Here is a 20,297-nt window from a genome sequence, read left to right as displayed (position 1 = left end):
ACTGGATCAAAATGCAACGTATTAGGGTATATTCTCACAATGCGGATTTGCCGTGCAGCCAAAACGGTGCCGCATTCGGTTTTTCTGTGCGATTTACGGCCGCTTTGCAAAAAAACGGCTCCAAAACCGCACCATGTGAATACACCCTTAACTGGGTTTTATGTTGGAGAACATCTGGAAGAACAAAGCACGTGCTTCGCATGAGGTTCTCCTGAGTACTTGCATGTGCCCTATTTTCTTACCTTGTTGTGGATAGGTTTGTATCTCTAGAACTTCGAGGTGTACATGTGGCTGATGGATGTGTTTTTACGCTGCAGGAAATGTTCCTTTTGGGAGATCTCTTTTATCAGACCAGACAGAGAACACAGGGACTCTGTATTACCAACATCAAAAGGTCAGCAGACCATTAACCGATCGCCAAAGATGTCTTCTACCCCAAACCCAAATTCCACCAATTCCAACGTACCTGTAAGTACAGTATTCCCATCTGCTTTCTCTTTTAATGTTACCCTCCTATAAACACGTATCTTGTTGTATGGACTCTGCAGGATCCACCTGTAATCTATCGCATCTAAGTTATGAACATAGATGTGATCGGTAAGAGCTCGATCCTGCCTGTCCGAGACACCCAGGACCCGCTGACACTGAACCCGTCAGTGCCGCTGACCTGACGGATACAGGTTTCAGGCCTAGATACAGCTGCTCTGGATACAGGATACAAAGCAGCTGTATCTCAAGAAGTAAAAATAATTGTTAATAAAAAGTATTTATAAAGTTGCACAAAAGAAGTTTCGGCAGTTTTTCTTAATTTTTTGTTATTCATTCCTCCTCTACTCAGTGTGCGCAGAGCCAAAGTGGATCTATTAAGGAAGAGCGCATAATAGCCTCTCTAGACCGGAGAATGTCTGAGATTTCCCTGTCAGGTAACAGTCTCACTATTATCACACTTTCATTTCACTTCTTTGCTTTACAAAACACACAACGTAATGTGGGATTTAACACAAAAGTTGCAAGCATTGCTTTAGATAATTGCGTAAGGATGACTGAAAAGTCTGCAAGTTCCTAAAATAAGTAATAAAATACATTTATTCCCTGGGTCGATACAATTCGGACGATATCAAATTTCTATGGCTTTTTTTATGGTTTGCTACTTCGCACAATAAAGAAAACTGTTTTGCCGCAATCTAAAATTTCACTTTTTTTATTTCGTTTTTTTTGGAGGCGGGATAAATAAAATACAGCAATTCTAGCATTGTTTTTTCTTTTTCTATGGCATTCACCATGCAGCATAAATAACCTTTTACTAAAGTTTTCCCATTATAAAGCATTTTGTAAGGGGAGAAAAAATAGTTTTTTGCTTTTTCTATAAACTTCAAGGTCCTGTTCGCACACAGTTTTTTTGCAGGCACAAAAAATCTGCCTCAATTCCTTCAGGGGGAAAAAAAACTCATAATGAAAGCAAAGGGGACAAATTCGGCCGTTTCATGGCGCAGATCTTTGGAGGCGTTCAGCCCCCGCATTTTTAGCCGTTTTTTGGGGGCGTTTACGGTCTGAAAAATGGCTGAAAATAGCCCGTGTGAACATACCCTTACCTGTTTTAGGCTCTCGTATATGGCAGACCTGAGGGGACATTGTTAGGCCCCCAGCTGCTATGGTAACCCATCGGCACCCCGTGATTGCATCACGATCAGGAGCTCTATTCTTGAACAACCCTTTTAAAGTGTAGCTAAACGTTTAACAAACTGACATGTCATAGTGACATATCAGAAGTTTTAATTGGTGGGGGTCCGAGCACCGAGACCCCCACCAATCGCTAAAACTAAGTGCCAGAAGCGCTGAGCCGCTTCGTGTCTGTTCGGCTTTTTCCGGAAATGAATGTATTGGAGTACGGACTCAATAGATTGTCTATGAGCCTGTACTCCGCTACATTCATCTGTAGTCCGCATTCTACCCTTCTTTCTTATTGTTTAGTTGTGAATAAGTTTAACATGTGATCATGTTGAAGAAGTTGCACTGAATCACCATTAATCTCAGTAGGTAACGCACACCCCGGTGTCTTATTTACAGGTCCTCACCAGGGACACAACCAGCAAAGGTTGATTTCTCTCAATTCCGATGTCCGACTCAAAGTAGAAAAACTAGAAATGGTAAGAGAGAGTTATTAACCGCTTCACCTAAAGCTTAAAGGATCATAATTCGAATATTTACTGTCATTTTCAGTCTTGCAAGTCTGGCGTATTTATGAGCCTCAAAGCTTCCCTGTTATTGACAGGCTCGTCCTACCCATGCTGGTAGGGAGGGAGCTGTCAATCATGACTAATGGACGGGGTAAGTTTCCCAAAGAATGAGGCGGACACATAGCAAACAGAAGGAAGCTGTATCCGGAAGTATTACTTTTAATACCACTCCTTATTTAGAGAAAATATGTACTACCATATTGAATACATTAGCACCGGGCAGGATCTAGTAAAGCAGCACTTGCCTTTTTCAGCTTCTTTAGTGCAAATAGGGATCCGTAGTCATCCGCAAGTCATCAGCATATCTGGCCAAATATGGTCCGGAACACCTTTTTTTTTTTTTTATCTTAATAGGTTCAAAATGTTATGCTTATTAATACAGAGATCCAAATCCCCTCATAGACGTAGATGTTAAAAGATGACATGCCGGCTGCCTGCAGATGCCACTAGAGGGAGCTTAGGAGCAAACTGCATACTGTCACGCATTGACGTCAATTAATTAATTGATTTTCTGTTGCTTAAATAGCACCAACATATTTGGTAGCTCTGTACCGAGATGATCACCATTTACCCATTTACATCAACCTCTGTCCCCAATGAGGCTCACAAGAACAGATTTCATAGGAAGCCAATTAACTTATTAATATCAGTATGCAGTAAGGCGTGATACATTTCGGATTTACGTGCGTTGAATGTAAAGCACCTGGCATATGCCTCTATAGCATACCTGGTAGGTATATCGACAGGAGACAGAGCGACCTTCTATGTCTTCTAGGCTACTGTCATTAGTACGGAAGCCAGCACTGTAGGACCTTACTGTACCGGCTCCTGCACTAAAAGGTGGAGACAAACATTAATAATCGTGACTTGTAGTTCTTGTGGGATAACAATAAATACACTTATGCTTGCTATACGCTAGACTGCGGTGTGATGCCTTAATATATATTGTATTTTCATGGAGGAACAGTAACTTTATCATTTATATTCTATGCTTTTTTAGCCTCAATTTACTAACAGGATGCATGTAATTTATCTGTTTTTGTTATTTTTTTTTTGTTTTTATTTTTTTTACACAGGCACTTAAATATCTAGGTATTGACCTCACAGAGGAACAGAAACAGTTGATGAGAAGCCACATGGACTTGGATGCCAATGAATCAGTGTCTTATGGAGGTAATGTCGGCATAATTAGACCTTTCTGACATCATACGTCACTATATACAGAACTAGGTGTGGACCCCAATCTGATATTAGGAATCATTCTCTGCACCAGTCAGCAGATGTTTACGGAATTAACTAAAGGGTCTGCTGTTTTTTACACAAACAGCGTAATCCCTATTCAAGTGAATGGGACTGAACTGCAATACCAGAAAGTCCATGGACTGGAATTGTTTGTAATCCTGGACAACTGCTTCATTGGGGGGTTCACCACCATGGGTATAGGTCATTGCCACTAGGAGGCGACACTAGGTAGGAAAGAGTCTTGGCTCCGTCCAGGCAAACCATACACCTCCCGCATACTATGCCTGCGGTTACTGTAAGAAAAATGTCACCTGCCCCCAGCATACCTCATTCTGCACACAGTACCTGCAATCCAGAGCCTGCCAAGATGTTGTCCTTCCCCTAAGGATGTGTCAGCCCCTGAATGGGCAAAGTCTTTTCTCTCAAATTAATGCCCCTTCCCCTCCCCTGGATACCACGCAGTTTTCTTTTTGTGGTAGGCCACAAAAAAAGACTCAGGAGCACAAGGGACTTGTCCTCTTCCTCCTCATTCTCTTCCCAAGGGTCCTAGTTAAGAATAAGTACTGGAAAGGCTTCTTCCTAACAGGATCAGTCCTTTTCCTCTGGTGGATCCTCTGATCCAGAAGTAGAACAGGACTCACAGTTGACAGCTGTCATGCAGGCTTTAATACGTGCTGTCAGAGGCGCCTTACATGTTAAGGAAGACGACGCCGGAGGCGATTATTCCCAAACTATAGCGAGTTTGAAGAAGTCCCATGTAAGGTATAGAAACACCCTGACAGGCGCTTTATCAGTGTGTTCGGTCTCAACATCATCCTGGAAACATTGAATAGATTCGGGTGGGTCATAAACAGAGAGGAGTCTTCCCTAGTTCCAGCTCAGTACATCAAGTTTCCCTACGCGCAATTTAACACAAGGGCCCTTCAGGGGCGATCATCTCCCACTGGGACCAATCCCAGGACACACTTGGCAAGTTCTTCCTTTCCTTTCAGTGGCTCATCATCTCGACAGATACTAGTCTATAGTTTTCGGCCTTGCACAGTTCAGGGCATTTGTTGGCCAGAGGAGACAACCTTCCAAATAAAGCTTCTGTAACTGAGAGGCATCTTGCTGGCCCTCTCCTGTTGGACTCTTTTTTTAGGGTTGTCCGGTCAGGGTGTAGGCCGACAACTCCATATATGGACACTGACGTCAAGGGATCCTCCAGTAGCGGAAATTTCCCTGTCAAAGTTTTGCTGATGCTCTGGCTGGGGATTTCAGCATCTTAAAGTGTAACTAAACTTTTAAAGAACTTTTGAAGTGTCATAGTGACCTGTCAGAAGTTTTGAACATTGGGGGTCCGAGCACTGAGACCCCCACGATCGCTAAAACAAAGCGGCAGAAGCGCTGTGCAACTTTGTTTCTGATCGGCTTTCTTCAAAAAGCCGAGTGAGCGTTTTACAGGCTCATAGACTTGGTTTTGAGCCTTTATACCGCTCCGAGGAGAGCCGCTCAGAAAGAAAGCCGCTCAGCGGCTACATTTTATGAATAGGTATCGGTCTCGTTCTCGGATCCCCACTGATTAAAACTTCTGACATGTCACTATTATATGTAAAAAAAGTTTAGCTACACTTTAAAGCTCCTAACGTCACTGTCCATATATATGGACAGTGACATCAAGGGCTTCCCCAGGACCAGAGTCCCCGACCAGAGACCAGACTTGCGATTCTCTGGCCGGCGACTGCGGCATTGCAGCTCAATATATGGACAGTGACGTCAGGAGCTTACGCGGCACAGCGCTTGAAGTAGCGCTCTGTCCGTAGAGTTTGGGCGACTTATCCCACCGTATATCTATAGTGTACAGTGGGATATGTGACTGCCTTCCATCAGAGGTATACGTTGATACTCCTCCCGACAAATTACTCTGATGGAAGGAAAAAACGCATTGCTGGAAAGTTGTGTTGTCAAGTTCTACTGGAAAGTTTTGTACTTTATTGTATTGTAACACATTATATTCTCCTAAACATAAGGCTGTTAAAAATGTGCACCTATCCCTTGTTAAAATCCTGAACAGTTTTCCTCCATATGATAGACTTTTTACAGGTGGCCAGAGAGATGTTGAAGCTCCAGTTAGAAGGGACAGATTTTGGACAGTACATGATGACTGAAGAATTTGAGGACACACATTCTAGAGACAGTGTCCCCAGTCAGGTAAGATGTCATTATTCTTCTGTTTTCCTATAATGTGATGTAAATACCTTCTCAGCGTAACGATTCTACAATTTTTTACAATAGAATTTTTAGGCTAGTTAAAAGAGGGTTTTCAAAACCGACAACCCCTTCTGTTTCCCCCTTCAAGTTTTCTGACAACTTGCAGACGACCTTCTTACATGAAATTTGGACAATGTTACGCCTGATGCACACGACCGTGTGTGCCATCCGAGTCCCGTCAGTGATCCGAGGAAAAATAGGACATGTTCAATCTTTCCTCGGATCGGAGACTCTGAACATTTTTGCACGGACCCGATTCACCCGCTAAAGTGAATGGGTCCGTGAAGACTATCGAGTGCCGCTCGGATGCCGTCAAAAACAGCCTGAGTGGCACAACGGTCGTTTGCAAAAGACCAAAATGTGGGCACATGCTGTTTTTGGGCACATTATCCATCTAGTTGTTTAAAGTGGACCTGTCAGCTCTCCTGACATGTCTGTTTTAGTAAATATTTGTATTCCCCATCTTCTCTTAGAACTCCGTGTTTTATCTGTTCCTCTGTGATTCTTCCTACAAATTCATTAATAAATTGACAATTGGGTGTTACCAGTTGGGGGTGTGTCCCTACATAGACAGACACTGTCCAATCAGTGCTCACAGTCTATGACTGTAGGGACACGCTAAGGGTAAGACCCAGTTGTCAATTTATTCATACATTTCTAGGAGGAATACCAGAGGAATGGCACAGCTCAGAGTTCTAAGGCAAGATGTTCCAGAATTTAGATTTTATGGGGAATACTAGTATTTACTAAAACAGACATGTGAGGAGAGATGACAAGTCCTCTTTATAAATAAAAAATATATATGATGTTACCTGTTCGCAAAAGTACTGCAGTCAAGTGACCACCACTTCAGCAATCGCTCCGGCCCCTTCTTTCTGCTGATAGATGGGGGATCGGCTGTCGGTGATATATCATGATAAAGCCCTTTAAGTCATCCCGTGACCTAAGGGTCCATTGCTGCAGGGGAAGGAATGTTATATCCTGATCATTCATAGATGATCAGTACATAAGTAGGGCTATACAAAATTTGCCTTGTTGGAATGTAATACAATTACTGGGTTGTCAGTATTGTGCAAACGTTTTTGCAAAACTATTAACATACTCTGTGAGAGTGAATAATTCAAGGAAAAGAAGCATTGACGTAAAGGATATATTGGACATATTCACAGGCTGCACAGGTAGTACCTGGACCTACAAGTTCATAAGTATGTGAGGTGCTGCAGGGGATTATGGGAGAGAAGACAATTATTGGGAAATGAGGTTAGCTTTCACTTTAATCTAACTTTTCTACAACATGTTTATATTTTAGGTCCAGAGGAGAGACCAGGATGATGTATGTGGGCAGATAAAAACTCTAAAGGTAAATGATAAATGGGCAAAAATGAAAAGGGTGGTAGAGTAATCCAAAACAAATGATAAAAAAAGACACTCCGAGCAGCCTTTCCTGTTGTTATTATTATTAAGGCATCGTTTAGATGAGATATTTGGGATATTCCAGCCTTTAGTATTTTTTACCTATCCACTGGATGGGTGAAAATTCTAGATTGGCAGGGGTCAGACCGCTGGGACCACCAGTGATCGCCAGGACTGGGGACGCTGGTCTAGGGCAACCACGGCATATATGCCATTAGAAGAAGGGGAGGCACTCTCCAACAGCCCATTGGCCACCCTGAGAAGCGATCACCGGGTGCCAATGTTTGTCCTGGGGGCCTAAGGTCTGCCATCTTGGTGCTCCTATTAAAGGAACAGTGTCATCACAAATTTTTTTTTCATATGTTAAAGATGTTAGTGCTTTATTAAAAACGTTTATATTTATTTGTGTTTTACTTTTTCTTATTTTGACACTTTTTCTTCCCTATGGGGGCTGCCATTTTTTGTTCCATTTCTGTATGTGTCGATTAACAACACATACAGACATGGAATACGGCAGCCACAGTCCCATAGGGACTGCGAACGGCTCCCGTCCCATCCACTTCTGTGTACGCCGTCTGTGTGGGAACTGCGCATGCGCCGCTCCCACACAGTCCAATTTGAAATTGGCGCCGTCCGGCGCCATTTTCCTGTGGACCGGAAGTCGCGGCCGGACAGTAAGATTACTACTTCCGGTCGCGGCTTCCGGACTTGTGCACTTGGACCAGCGGCAGCAGACGGAGCGGACGGGCCGGAGGGAGCCGCGGCGGCAGGAGCAGGTAAGAGATTTCAATGTATGTTCGTGTTTGTGTACGTTTACTACTGTATGTAAACCTACTACACTGTGTGTTAGCTCAAAAAATGGCGACACACAGTGTAGGAGGTTAGACCGTTCAAACCCCTCGTTTATCCCGGCACTAGCCAGGATAAAGGAGGGGGGGATGCTGAGAGCTCACTAGAACAAGGGCTTTTAACCCAATTTTGCAATGCTGCAATTTTGGGAATAGCTCCATCTAGTGACCAGCAATGGGAAATATTATAAATTAGAATCAATTTATAATATTTCCTGACTCGTGAAAAAAATAAAAAAAATTTGAACAATGTTTAATCACCTACACACTAAATGTTTAATTAAAAAAAAAAAAACATGTTTTTCTGGCAACACATTCCCTTTAAGCACTGCCAGTGGGCTCAATAGGAGCCAGTAAAAAAAAAAACACAACATACTGCAATATATAAGTATTGCAGTATATTGTGCAAGCAATCCATCGACCCTAAGGAGACTATTAAAAAAAGTAAAAAGCTGTTAATTTTTTTTTTTATGTGCATAGAAAAAAAAAATTTACTCGAGGCGGATTTGTGGATTTGCCGCACAAATTTTTCTTCGGCAAGTCCGCACCATAATACACTACTTGCAAAGTAAATTTCAAGTAATCTCTTCTACACGTTGCAGATTTTTTTTCTTCACCTAAATTGACCTGCGGAGCGTATTTTAAAATCCACAGCATGTCAATTTATTCGGCGTTTCCGTTGCAGAATTGTATCTGACAAGTCTATAAAAAACTACGCAGCAAATTACCTCGCTGAAAAATGTATCAAAAGTCGCATGTATGGCACAACAGCGCCAATAAAAACAACAGCTCGCCCTGCAAACAAAAAAAAAAAGCCCTCACACCACTCAATGGATGGAAAAATAAAAAAAAAATCTTCTCAGAATATGGCGACACAAAACATTTTTTTCTTAATAAAATATTGTTTTCTTTGTTAAAGTGGTGAAAAAAAAATAAAATATAAATTTGGTATCGTCGTAATCGTATCGACTCATAGGATAAAGTTAATATTTCAATTTTACCGTGTGGTGAATGTTGTAAAAACAAAACCCAAAAAATAATGGAGGCATGGCTGTTTTTTTTTCCATTTCACTCTACAAATATTTTTTTCCCGTTTCCCAGTGCATTATTTGGTACATTAAATGGCGCCACAAATTGTCCCGCAAAAAATGAGTTCTCATACAGCTGTGTCGACTAAAAAATAATTTAGAAGTTATGGCTTTTGGAAGGCGGGAAGGAAAAAATGAAAAGGAAAAAACAAAAATTGGCTGCACCGTCAATTGGTTCAACTAAATACGGACATGTCTCCTCTCTTTTTGTATCCACTCCTGTGTTTGGCTCAAAAACTGCACCTAAAACTACAAGTGTGATTTCAGCCTAATGGTACTTTACACAACATAAAATGTGTTCTTCTTTACAGGAACAGCTCTTGGAATCTGAAAAGCGCAACACTCAGCTGTCTGCGGAGCTTTGTAATGTACAAAAGGTAGGTAGATATGACATCATTGTGAACACGGAATATTTCCCTTAAATGGGTTGTCCAGAGAAACCGAACTACTGCGTATTAAACTTATGAATAGATATTAACTTACTCACCAATAGTGATGAATTTCAGCTTTTGTACAAAATTGCCAGATGGAACCCCGGACACGTGACCCCGAAAGCTCTGTAGTTTCAGCCTACCTGATGATGCGCCGACACAGCAACATGTGACACCTTCCTACTCCTGTTGGTGTCGGCGCGACATCAAACTTGTGACCTAAAGCGGCTGGCCTAGGAATGCAGCAGTCACAGGGCCAGCCCCTTTAGGTCACATGTTCTGATTCCGCAAGAGAGAAGTCTAGTGTATGCACTGTATACCATATATATACGCTGACTGAGCATGCTACATACCTCCCAGCCAATGAAATATTATTGAGGAAGAGGTAAAAATCTCAGGTGTGGGCGGAGCTATTGGGGACTCCGTTCAGAAGGCGGCGATTAGGGTGCAGGAACAAGAGAAAGGCATGATGGGATATGTAGTTCCAAAGCGCCCAAGTCCAGGCTTCAAACCGGAAGTGAAGGAGCGTTTGAGCCGAGATATGGGGGTAAGGAACAGCTAGTAAAATGTATTTAAGGTTAGATAATGAGGTATTAACACTGGATAAGCAGTTTAGTTGCGTTTGGGAAGTTTGTTTTTTGTTGGTGACCTTCGTGCAACCCCTTTAATTACAGAATGTGCAAGAATTATTAATTCAAGGGGTTGTCCTGGTTCTTAAAATGTATTACTAATTGCTGCAAATGTCTTGAAATTGTAAAAAAAGCTGTAAAGAATCAACGGGAGGGCCACCGGAGCGTCGGTGCTGGATCGCCCTGGGAACGGATAGGCGAGCACTGGTTGTTTTTTTTTATTTCAGGACATTTTCAATTATTAGTAAAAAATGATAAGAACCCGGATAACCCCTATAAAGGGGTTATTTGGTTTAGAGATTCAACCTATTCCTTAAGGGGGAATTGAATTCATACATTTCCAGGAGTCATAACAGAGGAATGGCACAATGCAGAATTCTAAGAAAAGACGCTCCCAAATTGTTATTTCATACAAGTATTTACAAAAACAGACATGTCAGAAGATCTATACTGGTGGGATTTTTTTTTTTTGTCAAATGCTGTGAATAAAAGAAGGAGACGTAATAAAAAAAGACATGTACTTTGTGCAATGTGTGCGCGATTATAACATTTAGGGGGGAATTTGGTATCCGCTCATTCTCCCCTAAATATTTGCGACATTTCTCTTATCTCGCCTCTTTTCAAAAAGTGGGAGGGGTTAACTGGGAGGGGCAGATTTATGATTTGTTTAGACAGAAAATGGTGAAAATGATAGCGCACATCTACGCCTGCTCATAGTAGGCGTAGCTTTAATTTTCTGTCTTCAGGACTGTCCGAGATGCGCCAAAGTTAATAGAGTTTCTTAATAAATTTCTTTCTGATATACTTTCGTTTGAGACTGGCGGAAGAAATGCGTGTCTTAATAAATTCCCCCATAGTGTAGAAAAATTCTGCATACAAAAAGTGTAGCCGTTGCAGCCAATCAAATTCCAGCTTGAATGCACATTAGAAAATTAAGGTGATCTCCTACTATAAGGCTGGATTCACAAATCTGAATTGGTTGCACATTTTTGCCCCAAAGCCAGAAATAGATCCAGGAGGAAGACGTTTAGGTCTTTCCTGTATTTTTCCCATTCCTTTTGAAACCAGCTTTGGCTCAAAAATCTGCAACAAATACGCGATGTGTGAATCTGGCCTAACAATGATGGTACTTCTTCAGTCCTTACCTGTGTAATTGTACACTTTCTATTGAATTTCCAATGTTCTCTTCATTACGTGTATTATTATACATCGTATATCCTGAATCACTGGAATTCAACGGAATGGAGTAGTTCGTAACACCACCGGCGGTGACTCGGTCATACCAACTCCTCCTCCGTTTTCATTCATATATTGAATTAAACCTATTTAGGAAGCCAAGGCTGCCATTGATGAGACAAGAGCGCTTCGTAATAGAATTCACCTAGCCGAAGTGGCACAGAAACAAGCACGTGGCATGGAGGTGGACTATGAAGAAGTCATCCGTCTCCTGGAAGCGGAAATCGTGGAGCTCAAAGCCCAACTTTCTGATCATTCTGGTCAGACTAACGTAAGCTTGTCAGCTACCTTGTCCTGTTCCCATGTACGATTAGTCCTGTGACAATTGAATTAGAGGTCCCTAATGCTTAAAACACTGTGTTCAGGGGGCTCCATTTTGTTGTCTCACCTTGAACCCCAGAATCGTGATCTTCCTGGGTTCCCACATATATAAAGGTAGCCTACGTCCTGTCAAAATGCCTGTTCGGACGTACCTTGGTTATGACTTTGAAGATGACTTTGCATATTATTATGCTCTTACATAATGCACTGGCATGAAAAGAATAGTTATCACTAATGGAGGGGAGAAAAAGAAGGTAAACCTTTTTTTGTTTTTTTTAAAGTAAAATGAAAAGGTGTTTTATTGTTCTTTACTCTTTTTTTTATGTTCGTTTATTTTTTTATTTTCCTCTCTGCTAGCTGGAAAACAGGGGCATCGTTGTTCTACCAAAATCAAGACAAGAGCGCGAGCTCCTCTGACGTCCACCAGCCTAGGAAACAACTTCTTGCACCCTATCAGTGTCACACCTCACCTGTAGATGGCACATGAAGCTGGTCCTAAGCTTTTGGGAGTGAAGCTAGCTGGACTCTAAGGGGGTCCAGTATACAAAGATCCTAACCCCCCTCCCCCCGAAGCAACTAGCGGGCACGTTGTGCGCCAGGCACATTTTTGGTGCATCTCACATGGCGCGTTGTGCACTGCATTTAATATCCAGCGCATCTTGTGGGGCTTAGTACAGAGGCACTATTAATGACTCACTTACATCTCCGTCTCCAAGCCGCTATTTTTCTAATTCCGGCCACCATTTTCTGCCCCTCTTCACCAGCCTTTTTGGGGGGCTTTGGTCCCGGTTTCTGGTCCTCTCCAGTGATTGCTGCACAGCCGCCATATGGCTGCTGGCATCTAATCACAGCATGGAAGGGGCTGATCCTCTTCTCCCGCTCTCTGCACTCACTCAGTGGCACGGACAAGTTGGAGACACCGAACACAAGACCCCTTGCTGGGTGCTACGTCTGCCATCGGTAGGATCGCACCAGCCTGTCTGGAAATGGGTAGGTTCTGCCCTTAGGCACACTTTTTTTTTTTCTCTCAGGCTCCTTCTACAGACTCTGAACCAGTGTAATTGCAGACAGGGAGCTCTATGCCTATATACCTATAGAGAACCTAGGTAACCGTAGACGGCCATTACACCCTCTTCTGGGAGGTATTAGCCTTGCCTTATTGCAGTATTTTAGTGGACTACTTGTAAATTTTTTCCACAGTTGTTACAGTGGGACGTAGTGACCCTTCTACTGCCTTGCCAGACACCAGTGGGACGTAGAACCTTTATAACTCACTATACTTGAATCGCATATGGGAAAAAGTTTTCATGTGGACAACCTACTCCTCTGTGTGATGGATGCCGGTCTCCATATCAAACCCCGCCAAACTAGCCATCCCCATCTCTCCTTAAGGTGCGCCCCCACTCTACTCTCCGGGCACACTCAAGTCCCTCCGCTCGCTCATCGCCTCCATGCATCAAGGGGATTTTCTCTCTTCTGTGAACATAAAGTATGCAAACCTCCACGTTTCCTTTTGCTTATCTCATCAGCACTTCCTGCACTTTGCTGTTTCCCCTCACCATTATAAGGTTGTGGTACTCCCGTTCGGCCTGTCAATTGCCCAATGGATTTTCACCAAAATCTTCTTGCTGGTAATAGCGTTTCCTCACTCCAGGGGTTTCAGTAGTCTTGGAGGGCAACCTAGCCAGTCTACAGATCGCTCTGGATACCCTGGCATGGTTGGATTGTCAATCACTCCAAGTCCTGCCTGACACCTTGTCAGAGGATTACCTTCTTGGGAATAATGTTTGACACCCCTTCGGCTCGGGTGTTTCTTCCTCCATAGAAGATGTTCGCCCTCCAACAGGGTGTGCAGGGATACCAAAAGTGGCTTAGATCAAGACCATTTTGTCGGCCAGTTTCACACTCCTCCACTTCAAAGGGTGATCCTCTCCCGGTGGAACTTCTTTCCAGATTCCTTGGGCCGTCAAATCCAACAAACCCTGACCATACGACGGTCCCACAACTGATTGCTCTCTTCTCCAGCTATTCCTTTGGGCCGATTCTTTCTCCTGATCCACTGGCAGGTACTATCCATAGATGCGAGTCTTCAGTGTTGGGGAGGTGCGATCCAGAACCATATGGCACGTGGTCCCAACAGGAATCATGACTTGCCATCAACCTCCTGGAGTTGAGGGTGATCTTATTTGTTCTCCGTCATTGGGTGACTCTTCTGTCTGACTACCCAGTCCGAGTCCAGACAGATAATGTCATAGCAGTAGCCTATCTGAATCGCCAAGGAGGGAAGCAAAGTTCAGCAGAAATGGCAGAGCTTAACATTACACACATAAACCCACGGCATGTGTCCCCAATGGACTAGATGAGAATTTTTTTTTACGAAGGTTGCTCAAAAAACCTCCACAATTACAGATTGCAGCGAAATTCGCAGCTGAAAATATCCGCTTTGTTTGTACATGACCTAAAGCCCTGAAATCAAAATGTTTAGCTTGAAATATAAAATTGGAATTCTTTTCTTAAACTCATTATCAATAGCCCTTATTGTTTAATGCGAAACAAAGTCCTGTTTAACTCATAATAATGAATCCAGAAAACATGAAAGTATTTGTAATATATAATTTTTTGCTGAATTTAATCAAGTTTATTTTCTTGCATAGGACTGCATACAGGATTTGAAACGCAGGATCACAGTCCTTGATTGTCAGCTACGCAAGTCTGAGACCGCACGAAAGGCATTTGAAATGTCCACGTTAAAACTGCTGCAGTTTGTAGAGGTAAGTGATTGCCACACATCTAAAGTATAACTAAGGTATTTTTTGCTGACGCGTTTTGAAACCTTTTTAAGCATCTAATAGCGCTAGGAAGTTCTTATCGAGCACTTAGGATACAAACTAGGCTACAAAGTGTGAGCCGCTGAGAGCGTCAACAGATTACATGGAGGAAGCAGAAAGCAGTTATTGCGGCGGCAAGGATGAGCCTGCTCCCCTAGTACACAAAGAAGGGGGACGCTTGTGCAAGGGAAAAACTTTAGGGGAAACCAATAGCAACCAGTCAGGGTTCCGATTAAATTTTCCATAGGCTCTCTGATAAATGACAACTGGAATTTGGTCGCTATGAGTAACTGCTTCAGTTTTCCTTTGTGCTTACACTTTGCAACGTAAATCCAGATCAATAGGCAACTCATTTAACCCCTTCCCAGGATTTGGCATACATTTATGTCATAGTTGGGAGGGGGAGTATGGAGCGGTCTAACCAGCTGAGCCCACCCTTGTTAAATGAGAGGTGCGTCGATATACAGTCTCACCCTGTCAGCATTGATTGGATATTGTCACTTTGTAATGACACCCCCTCCCCAACTGGTAACACCCAGTTGTCAATCTATTCAGAAATTTCTAGGAGCAATAACAGAGGAACGGTACAATGCAGAGTTATAAAAAAAAGATGCTCCAGAATTGTTATTTCATGGGGAATACAATTATTTACTAAAACATGTAAGTCAGGAGAGGTGTCAGTTCCTCTTTGAGCCTTAAATTATTATTTTTTTAACATTGGTCCTTGCAACAAAGCAACCAGAACGTTGATATTTGAGTAGGTGGGTGTCATTTTGTACTTATTGGCAGTAACTGATTATTTTCTTATTTTAAAACATACATAAATCTCTATTTTACCTACAGAATACCCACGAGGTGATGTTAGACAATTCAGGCTCTACGTTAAGTCTTTGGTAAGCATTGGTGGCACATCTATGTTTGGTGGAAAGCTGCATTGTAGAGCATTACCGGGTTATACTGTACATTACACCTATAAGCTCTGCTCGTCATTGTAGGATATCGGCATGGAGCTCCAGTACCAAACCATTCTCATCTGTGATCATTGATTGTTGAGGTCCCAACACATCTATCACATTTAGCCAATGATTTCTCCCCTTCTCCTTCTTGCTGCTATCATAAGAGGGATCCCGTAGTTCCCACTAAAATATATTACCATCAATTATGGGACCAGAAAGTGATTAGCAGTAGAAAAGGCTCTTTTGAAATACATATGCACTTTGAGAAACATTTGAGTATTTTTAAATTACGTCCTAATAAATGAGACATAGCTGACAATTTTGGTAAAAAAAAAAAATTTGCATTCGTACCGATTATGGCCAATCTACACTTTTACCATCACAGATGACAATTTTTGATTGTGTCTGTTAAAAAGTAGTTCAAGCTTCCAGTCGAACCAAATGTGAGTACAGTGTGTGAGTGCACTCGCTGATATATATTCTGGTTCCCCGTTGCGGGGATTCTGAGATTTTCATCGATTTTTATAGCGCTGCCAGGGGGACTAGAAGTCAAGTTGCAGAGTCTTCTTTGATGACCATACGAATCTTCGTCATGTGACCAATCCCGCCGCTGTACTCTATATACAAGCAGGAGCAGTAGTACAGCGAGTACATAGAGTACAGCGGGGTCGGTCACGTGACGGAGAGTCGTGTCATCTTCAAAGAAGGCTGTGCAACATAGAATCTATGAAAATCTCAGAATCAGCGCGGCGGGGGACCGAAATATATATTAGCGGTGTACTCACATACTGCAGTAACTACACCGCTAATACATTTTGGTCCCCACATAACCACTTTAAGGTGATCCGCCAATTGAGGGGAACAACAACCATTACAGCCTACCTTTGTTCAGCTTAGTACACTATATGACTCAACCGGTAATGGGATACAGCTCATTACCATTGTGTTTGTGTACTTGCTCGTGCCAGTCTAAGTGTACCTGCTTTAATGTCTCTCGTGCCAGACACTCAGTTACCATCAATTTACCCAATTACCTACAGTCCATTGGAGAGGGTCAGTGGCTAAAGGGGGAAGGAAGTGCTGGTGGCACCTAGGAAAACCCATTATCAACCCTTCCATTCTATAGTGAGTGAATGCCGGTATGACGTTAAACCAGCAAAAAACTCATGCAAATGTGGAGAAAACATACAAACTCTATACAGATTTGCACTTGGTCATACTCAAACCTAGAGCCCCAGTGCAGCAAGGCAACAGTGCTAACCACTGAGTCATCGTGTTGCCCCTCTTTAAGGCTAGGGCTACACTGCGACTTTGGCGCGACACAGGTTGTTATCGCAATGTTGCGCCGGCTGCATCGCAGCAATGAAAGTGAATGGGGCTGCCTCGCAACCCCCAGGTTACCGCGACACGACTGTTACCAGGAAATCCCTAAAGTTTGGATTTCTTGCGACTATTGTGTCGCGGGAACTGGCGAATTGCAACGCAGCCATATTTGCTTTCATTACTGCTATTCCGCAAGCGCAACATTGCGATAACTCAGTGATCTCAGGCTGTGCGACATACAGCTGCGGAAGCTGCAGGTGGCCACACATTTTCCCTCCATGTAATAGATGGTCACGCCGAGTCCGCCAGTGTGGAGATGCCATTTGCAGCTGCGCTCTGATGTGGATAATAGTTGGGGACTACCCTATAAGATGTCCATATGCCCTTATATTTATTGTATAAATTGTATTTGTTATCTATTTCTCTTTTCTCTAATTCTGTTGCAGTGATCATGCCCCAAAGTTGTCCTCCCAAATGAAAATCCTGGGAAAGAATAGATTGGGTGTCATGGCGGCTCTAACAGCAGAAGCGAAGGAGCTGTCAATATTTGTCCGTTCACTTATAGAAGCTGACTGTGAGTTTTCGGCTATTGTTATACAGTAAAATCCATAGTTTACAATAAACAAATAATTCTGCAACAAAAACTGCCACATGTGAATCCGCCCTAAAACAGCCTGTAGCTTATCAGAATTATTGCAGTGTCAGTCATCATACAATCAGATGTTGAAGTCCTGTAGTAGGACTCTACAAAAATTCCCTTTTAAAAAACAATAATAATAAAGTAAATGTACGTCCGTAAAAGTCCTAACTGTCCCGCACTGAGGTGGTGCTGCAGGAAAATTGACCACGCACTGCCAGCTGTACCCCCACATAATATCTATTCTCTGGGGGTCCCAGCAGAGGTTTGTGATCATCTTATAGTCAAGGGACCCTTCTAATAAGTAGGGATTGCCAAAGCGGGGCAACCCCTTAAAACAGGAACTCACTATTTTAACAGTTCACAGGTGCCGTCGTACAGTTATTCACAAAAAATATTCAGCCTTACTTATCCATACTCTAAGGAAAAGCTTTGTCAGGTTCCCCATATTTACCAATTACAGAGATGTTTTCATTTGTCCAGAGCAGCCTAAGAAATGAAAGCTTAGTGTTGATTGGTTGCCATGGAAAACAAGGTCAGCGCTTCTGTTTTGATAAATGAGGCCTATGGACGACATTCTTCTTGACACCTGATGTCAACTCTTTTTGCTGCTCTGCACTCAAAAAATATCCCGTTAGAATGTTCTAGCTGTTGTGATCGTTCTAGATGTTGTGATCGTTCTAGATGTTGTGATCGTTCTAGGTGTTGTGATCGTTCTAGGTGTTGTGATCGTTCTAGGTTTCGCGATCGTTCTAGATGATGTGATCGTTCTAGATGATGTGATGGTTCTAGATGTCGTGATCGTTCTAGATGTCGTGATCGTTCTAGGTGTCGTGATCGTTCTATCTGTCGTGATTGTTCTAGCTGTCATGATTGTTCTAGATGTTCTGATTGTTCTAGCTGTCGTGATTGTTCTAGATGTCGTGATTGTTCTAGATGTCGTGATTGTTCTAGATGTTCTGATTGTTCTAGGTGTCGTGATTGTTCTAGGTGTCGTGATTGTTCTAGGTGTCGTGATTGTTTTAGATGTGATTGTTCTAGGTGTCGTGATTGTTCTAGATGTTGTGATTGTTCTAGGTGTTGTGATTGTTCTAGGTGTTGCTTAGTAACTTTGGCCGTAATTACTAATATTAGCAGTAACATATTACGAGACGGACTGCCGAGTCTCCATTATCCTGGGAGTGTACAGTACCTGATCAGTATGTGTGTCTCTCTCCTTTTTTCCTCAGGTCTCCCTTATGGATGGGAAGAAGCTTACACAGCAGATGGTATCAAGTACTTTATCAAGTAAGTAGTTGTGTAAAGCCGTGTAAGCAGTTTGAGTCACATGTGGTTGGGAATAGGTAAGAATATAGAGCACGTTACAAGCAAACACAGAGAAGGTCTCACTTGGCACGTAGGGAGTCACACAGACCGCTAAAACTGAGCTGCTTTATCGGCAAAATGTCTTGAGAGTGCAGAAATGTGGTGTGGTGTACTGAACAAAAATGTCCTACTAGGCCTAATACTCTGTCCACACTTGTGTTGGAGGCTCCTCCGTTGTAAATTTAGGCTGCGTTGGGACTCCGTTCAGGCGCTCCGTCAGAGCTTTCAGTCAGCGAAACCCATGAAAGAAACCCTGACGGAAACAAGCGGAAACCATAGGTTTCCGTTTGCATCACCATTGATTTCAATGGTGACGGATCCGGTGCAAATGGTTTCTGTTTGTCACCGTTGTTTAAGGGTTATGACGGAATGAACAGCGCAGTCGACTACGGTATTGATTCCGTCAAAATGGCGGAACCCTTGCACAACGGTGGCAAACGGAAACCATTTCCCCCGGATCCATCACCATTGAAATCAATGTTGATGCAAACAGAAACCTATGGTTTCCTTTTGTTTCAGTCAGGGTTCGATTGATGGGATCCCCTGAAGGAAAGCTCTGACAGAACCCATGAACGGAGCCCCGACGCAGATGTGAACAAAGTCTTAGGACAGATTTGACGGGAAGAATAGTGCTGCACAAAACCCACAACAGAGCCGGATGGTCCCCACTAGAACTCAATGGGGTCCGTCAGACGCCGGTGGTATTTGTGGTACTTCAGATCAGGAACTGCATCCCTTAGAAACGTAAGCCAAAACACAAATATGTGAACAGAGCCTGACGTAATATGTCCCCTTTAATTAGAATTAGATCCTATATTCCCAAAGAGGCAGATCTACTAAAATCACGTGATAAGCATGACATGCTTTTGATACATATATATGTCTGTCTGAGTATATAGATATATATTATTAGTCTATAGCAAATCTCTTCTCTTGTAAAAAGGGGGGTATTAATACATCTAAAGGAATTTATAAACAAATTCGTATCTGCCACTAGAGGGTGCTCATAATGTTTCATTATTGCGTTCAGTGTATAAATTGTATTCCGTTAGCGCCCCTTAGTGGTTGATGCCACCATCTAGAAATTTATTATTTTACGGGTTTGTCCCATTTAGACAACTTTTGTCCATATGTCCTATTAAGATATATGAACATCACAGAGGGGGCCGCAACAGAACAGAAAAATACCAATATCATATTGATTTTTCTCCATCACTAAATGAATTTCTTCTTCTCTTGCAGCCATGTTACAGAAGGCACATCATGGACTCACCCCATAATCAGCGCACTGAGCCGAAACAGTCTGGAGGATGATGCTGAGGACAGCCCTCGGGATTTATTGGAGTTATCAACCTGTTGAAATGCACCCTCTAGATCTTTACTTGATCGTGGTTTCATTTGTCATTAAAGAGGACCTGTCACCAGTTCAGTAAAGCCCAATTTGTATCCCAATCCGTTTTTTTTACTTTCCGAGTTACGAGCCATTTTCTTAA

General features: G+C 42.6%; 1 protein-coding gene across 3 annotated transcripts in view; it reads left to right on the top strand.

Moving 5' to 3' along the window:
- Positions 1–20,297, top strand: part of STXBP4 (syntaxin binding protein 4) — a 27,954-nt gene extending 7,657 nt beyond the window's left edge. For all 3 annotated transcript variants that reach the window (XM_075846326.1, XM_075846327.1, XM_075846325.1), the window contains exons 5-17: positions 318–468; positions 839–923; positions 2,068–2,147; positions 3,314–3,410; positions 5,551–5,669; positions 7,039–7,089; positions 9,390–9,455; positions 11,469–11,645; positions 14,350–14,466; positions 15,367–15,416; positions 17,249–17,376; positions 18,669–18,726; positions 20,047–20,297. In XM_075846326.1, coding sequence (XP_075702441.1) covers positions 318–468; positions 839–923; positions 2,068–2,147; positions 3,314–3,410; positions 5,551–5,669; positions 7,039–7,089; positions 9,390–9,455; positions 11,469–11,645; positions 14,350–14,466; positions 15,367–15,416; positions 17,249–17,376; positions 18,669–18,726; positions 20,047–20,164 — 1,297 coding nt within the window. In that variant the 3' untranslated portion in view covers positions 20,165–20,297. The remainder of the gene's footprint in view (positions 1–317; positions 469–838; positions 924–2,067; positions 2,148–3,313; positions 3,411–5,550; positions 5,670–7,038; positions 7,090–9,389; positions 9,456–11,468; positions 11,646–14,349; positions 14,467–15,366; positions 15,417–17,248; positions 17,377–18,668; positions 18,727–20,046) is intronic.

Source organism: Rhinoderma darwinii, chromosome 13, assembly GCF_050947455.1.
Source record: "Rhinoderma darwinii isolate aRhiDar2 chromosome 13, aRhiDar2.hap1, whole genome shotgun sequence".
NCBI classification, from domain to species: Eukaryota; Metazoa; Chordata; class Amphibia; order Anura; family Rhinodermatidae; genus Rhinoderma; species Rhinoderma darwinii.
This window is presented reverse-complemented; position numbering and strand designations above follow the sequence as displayed.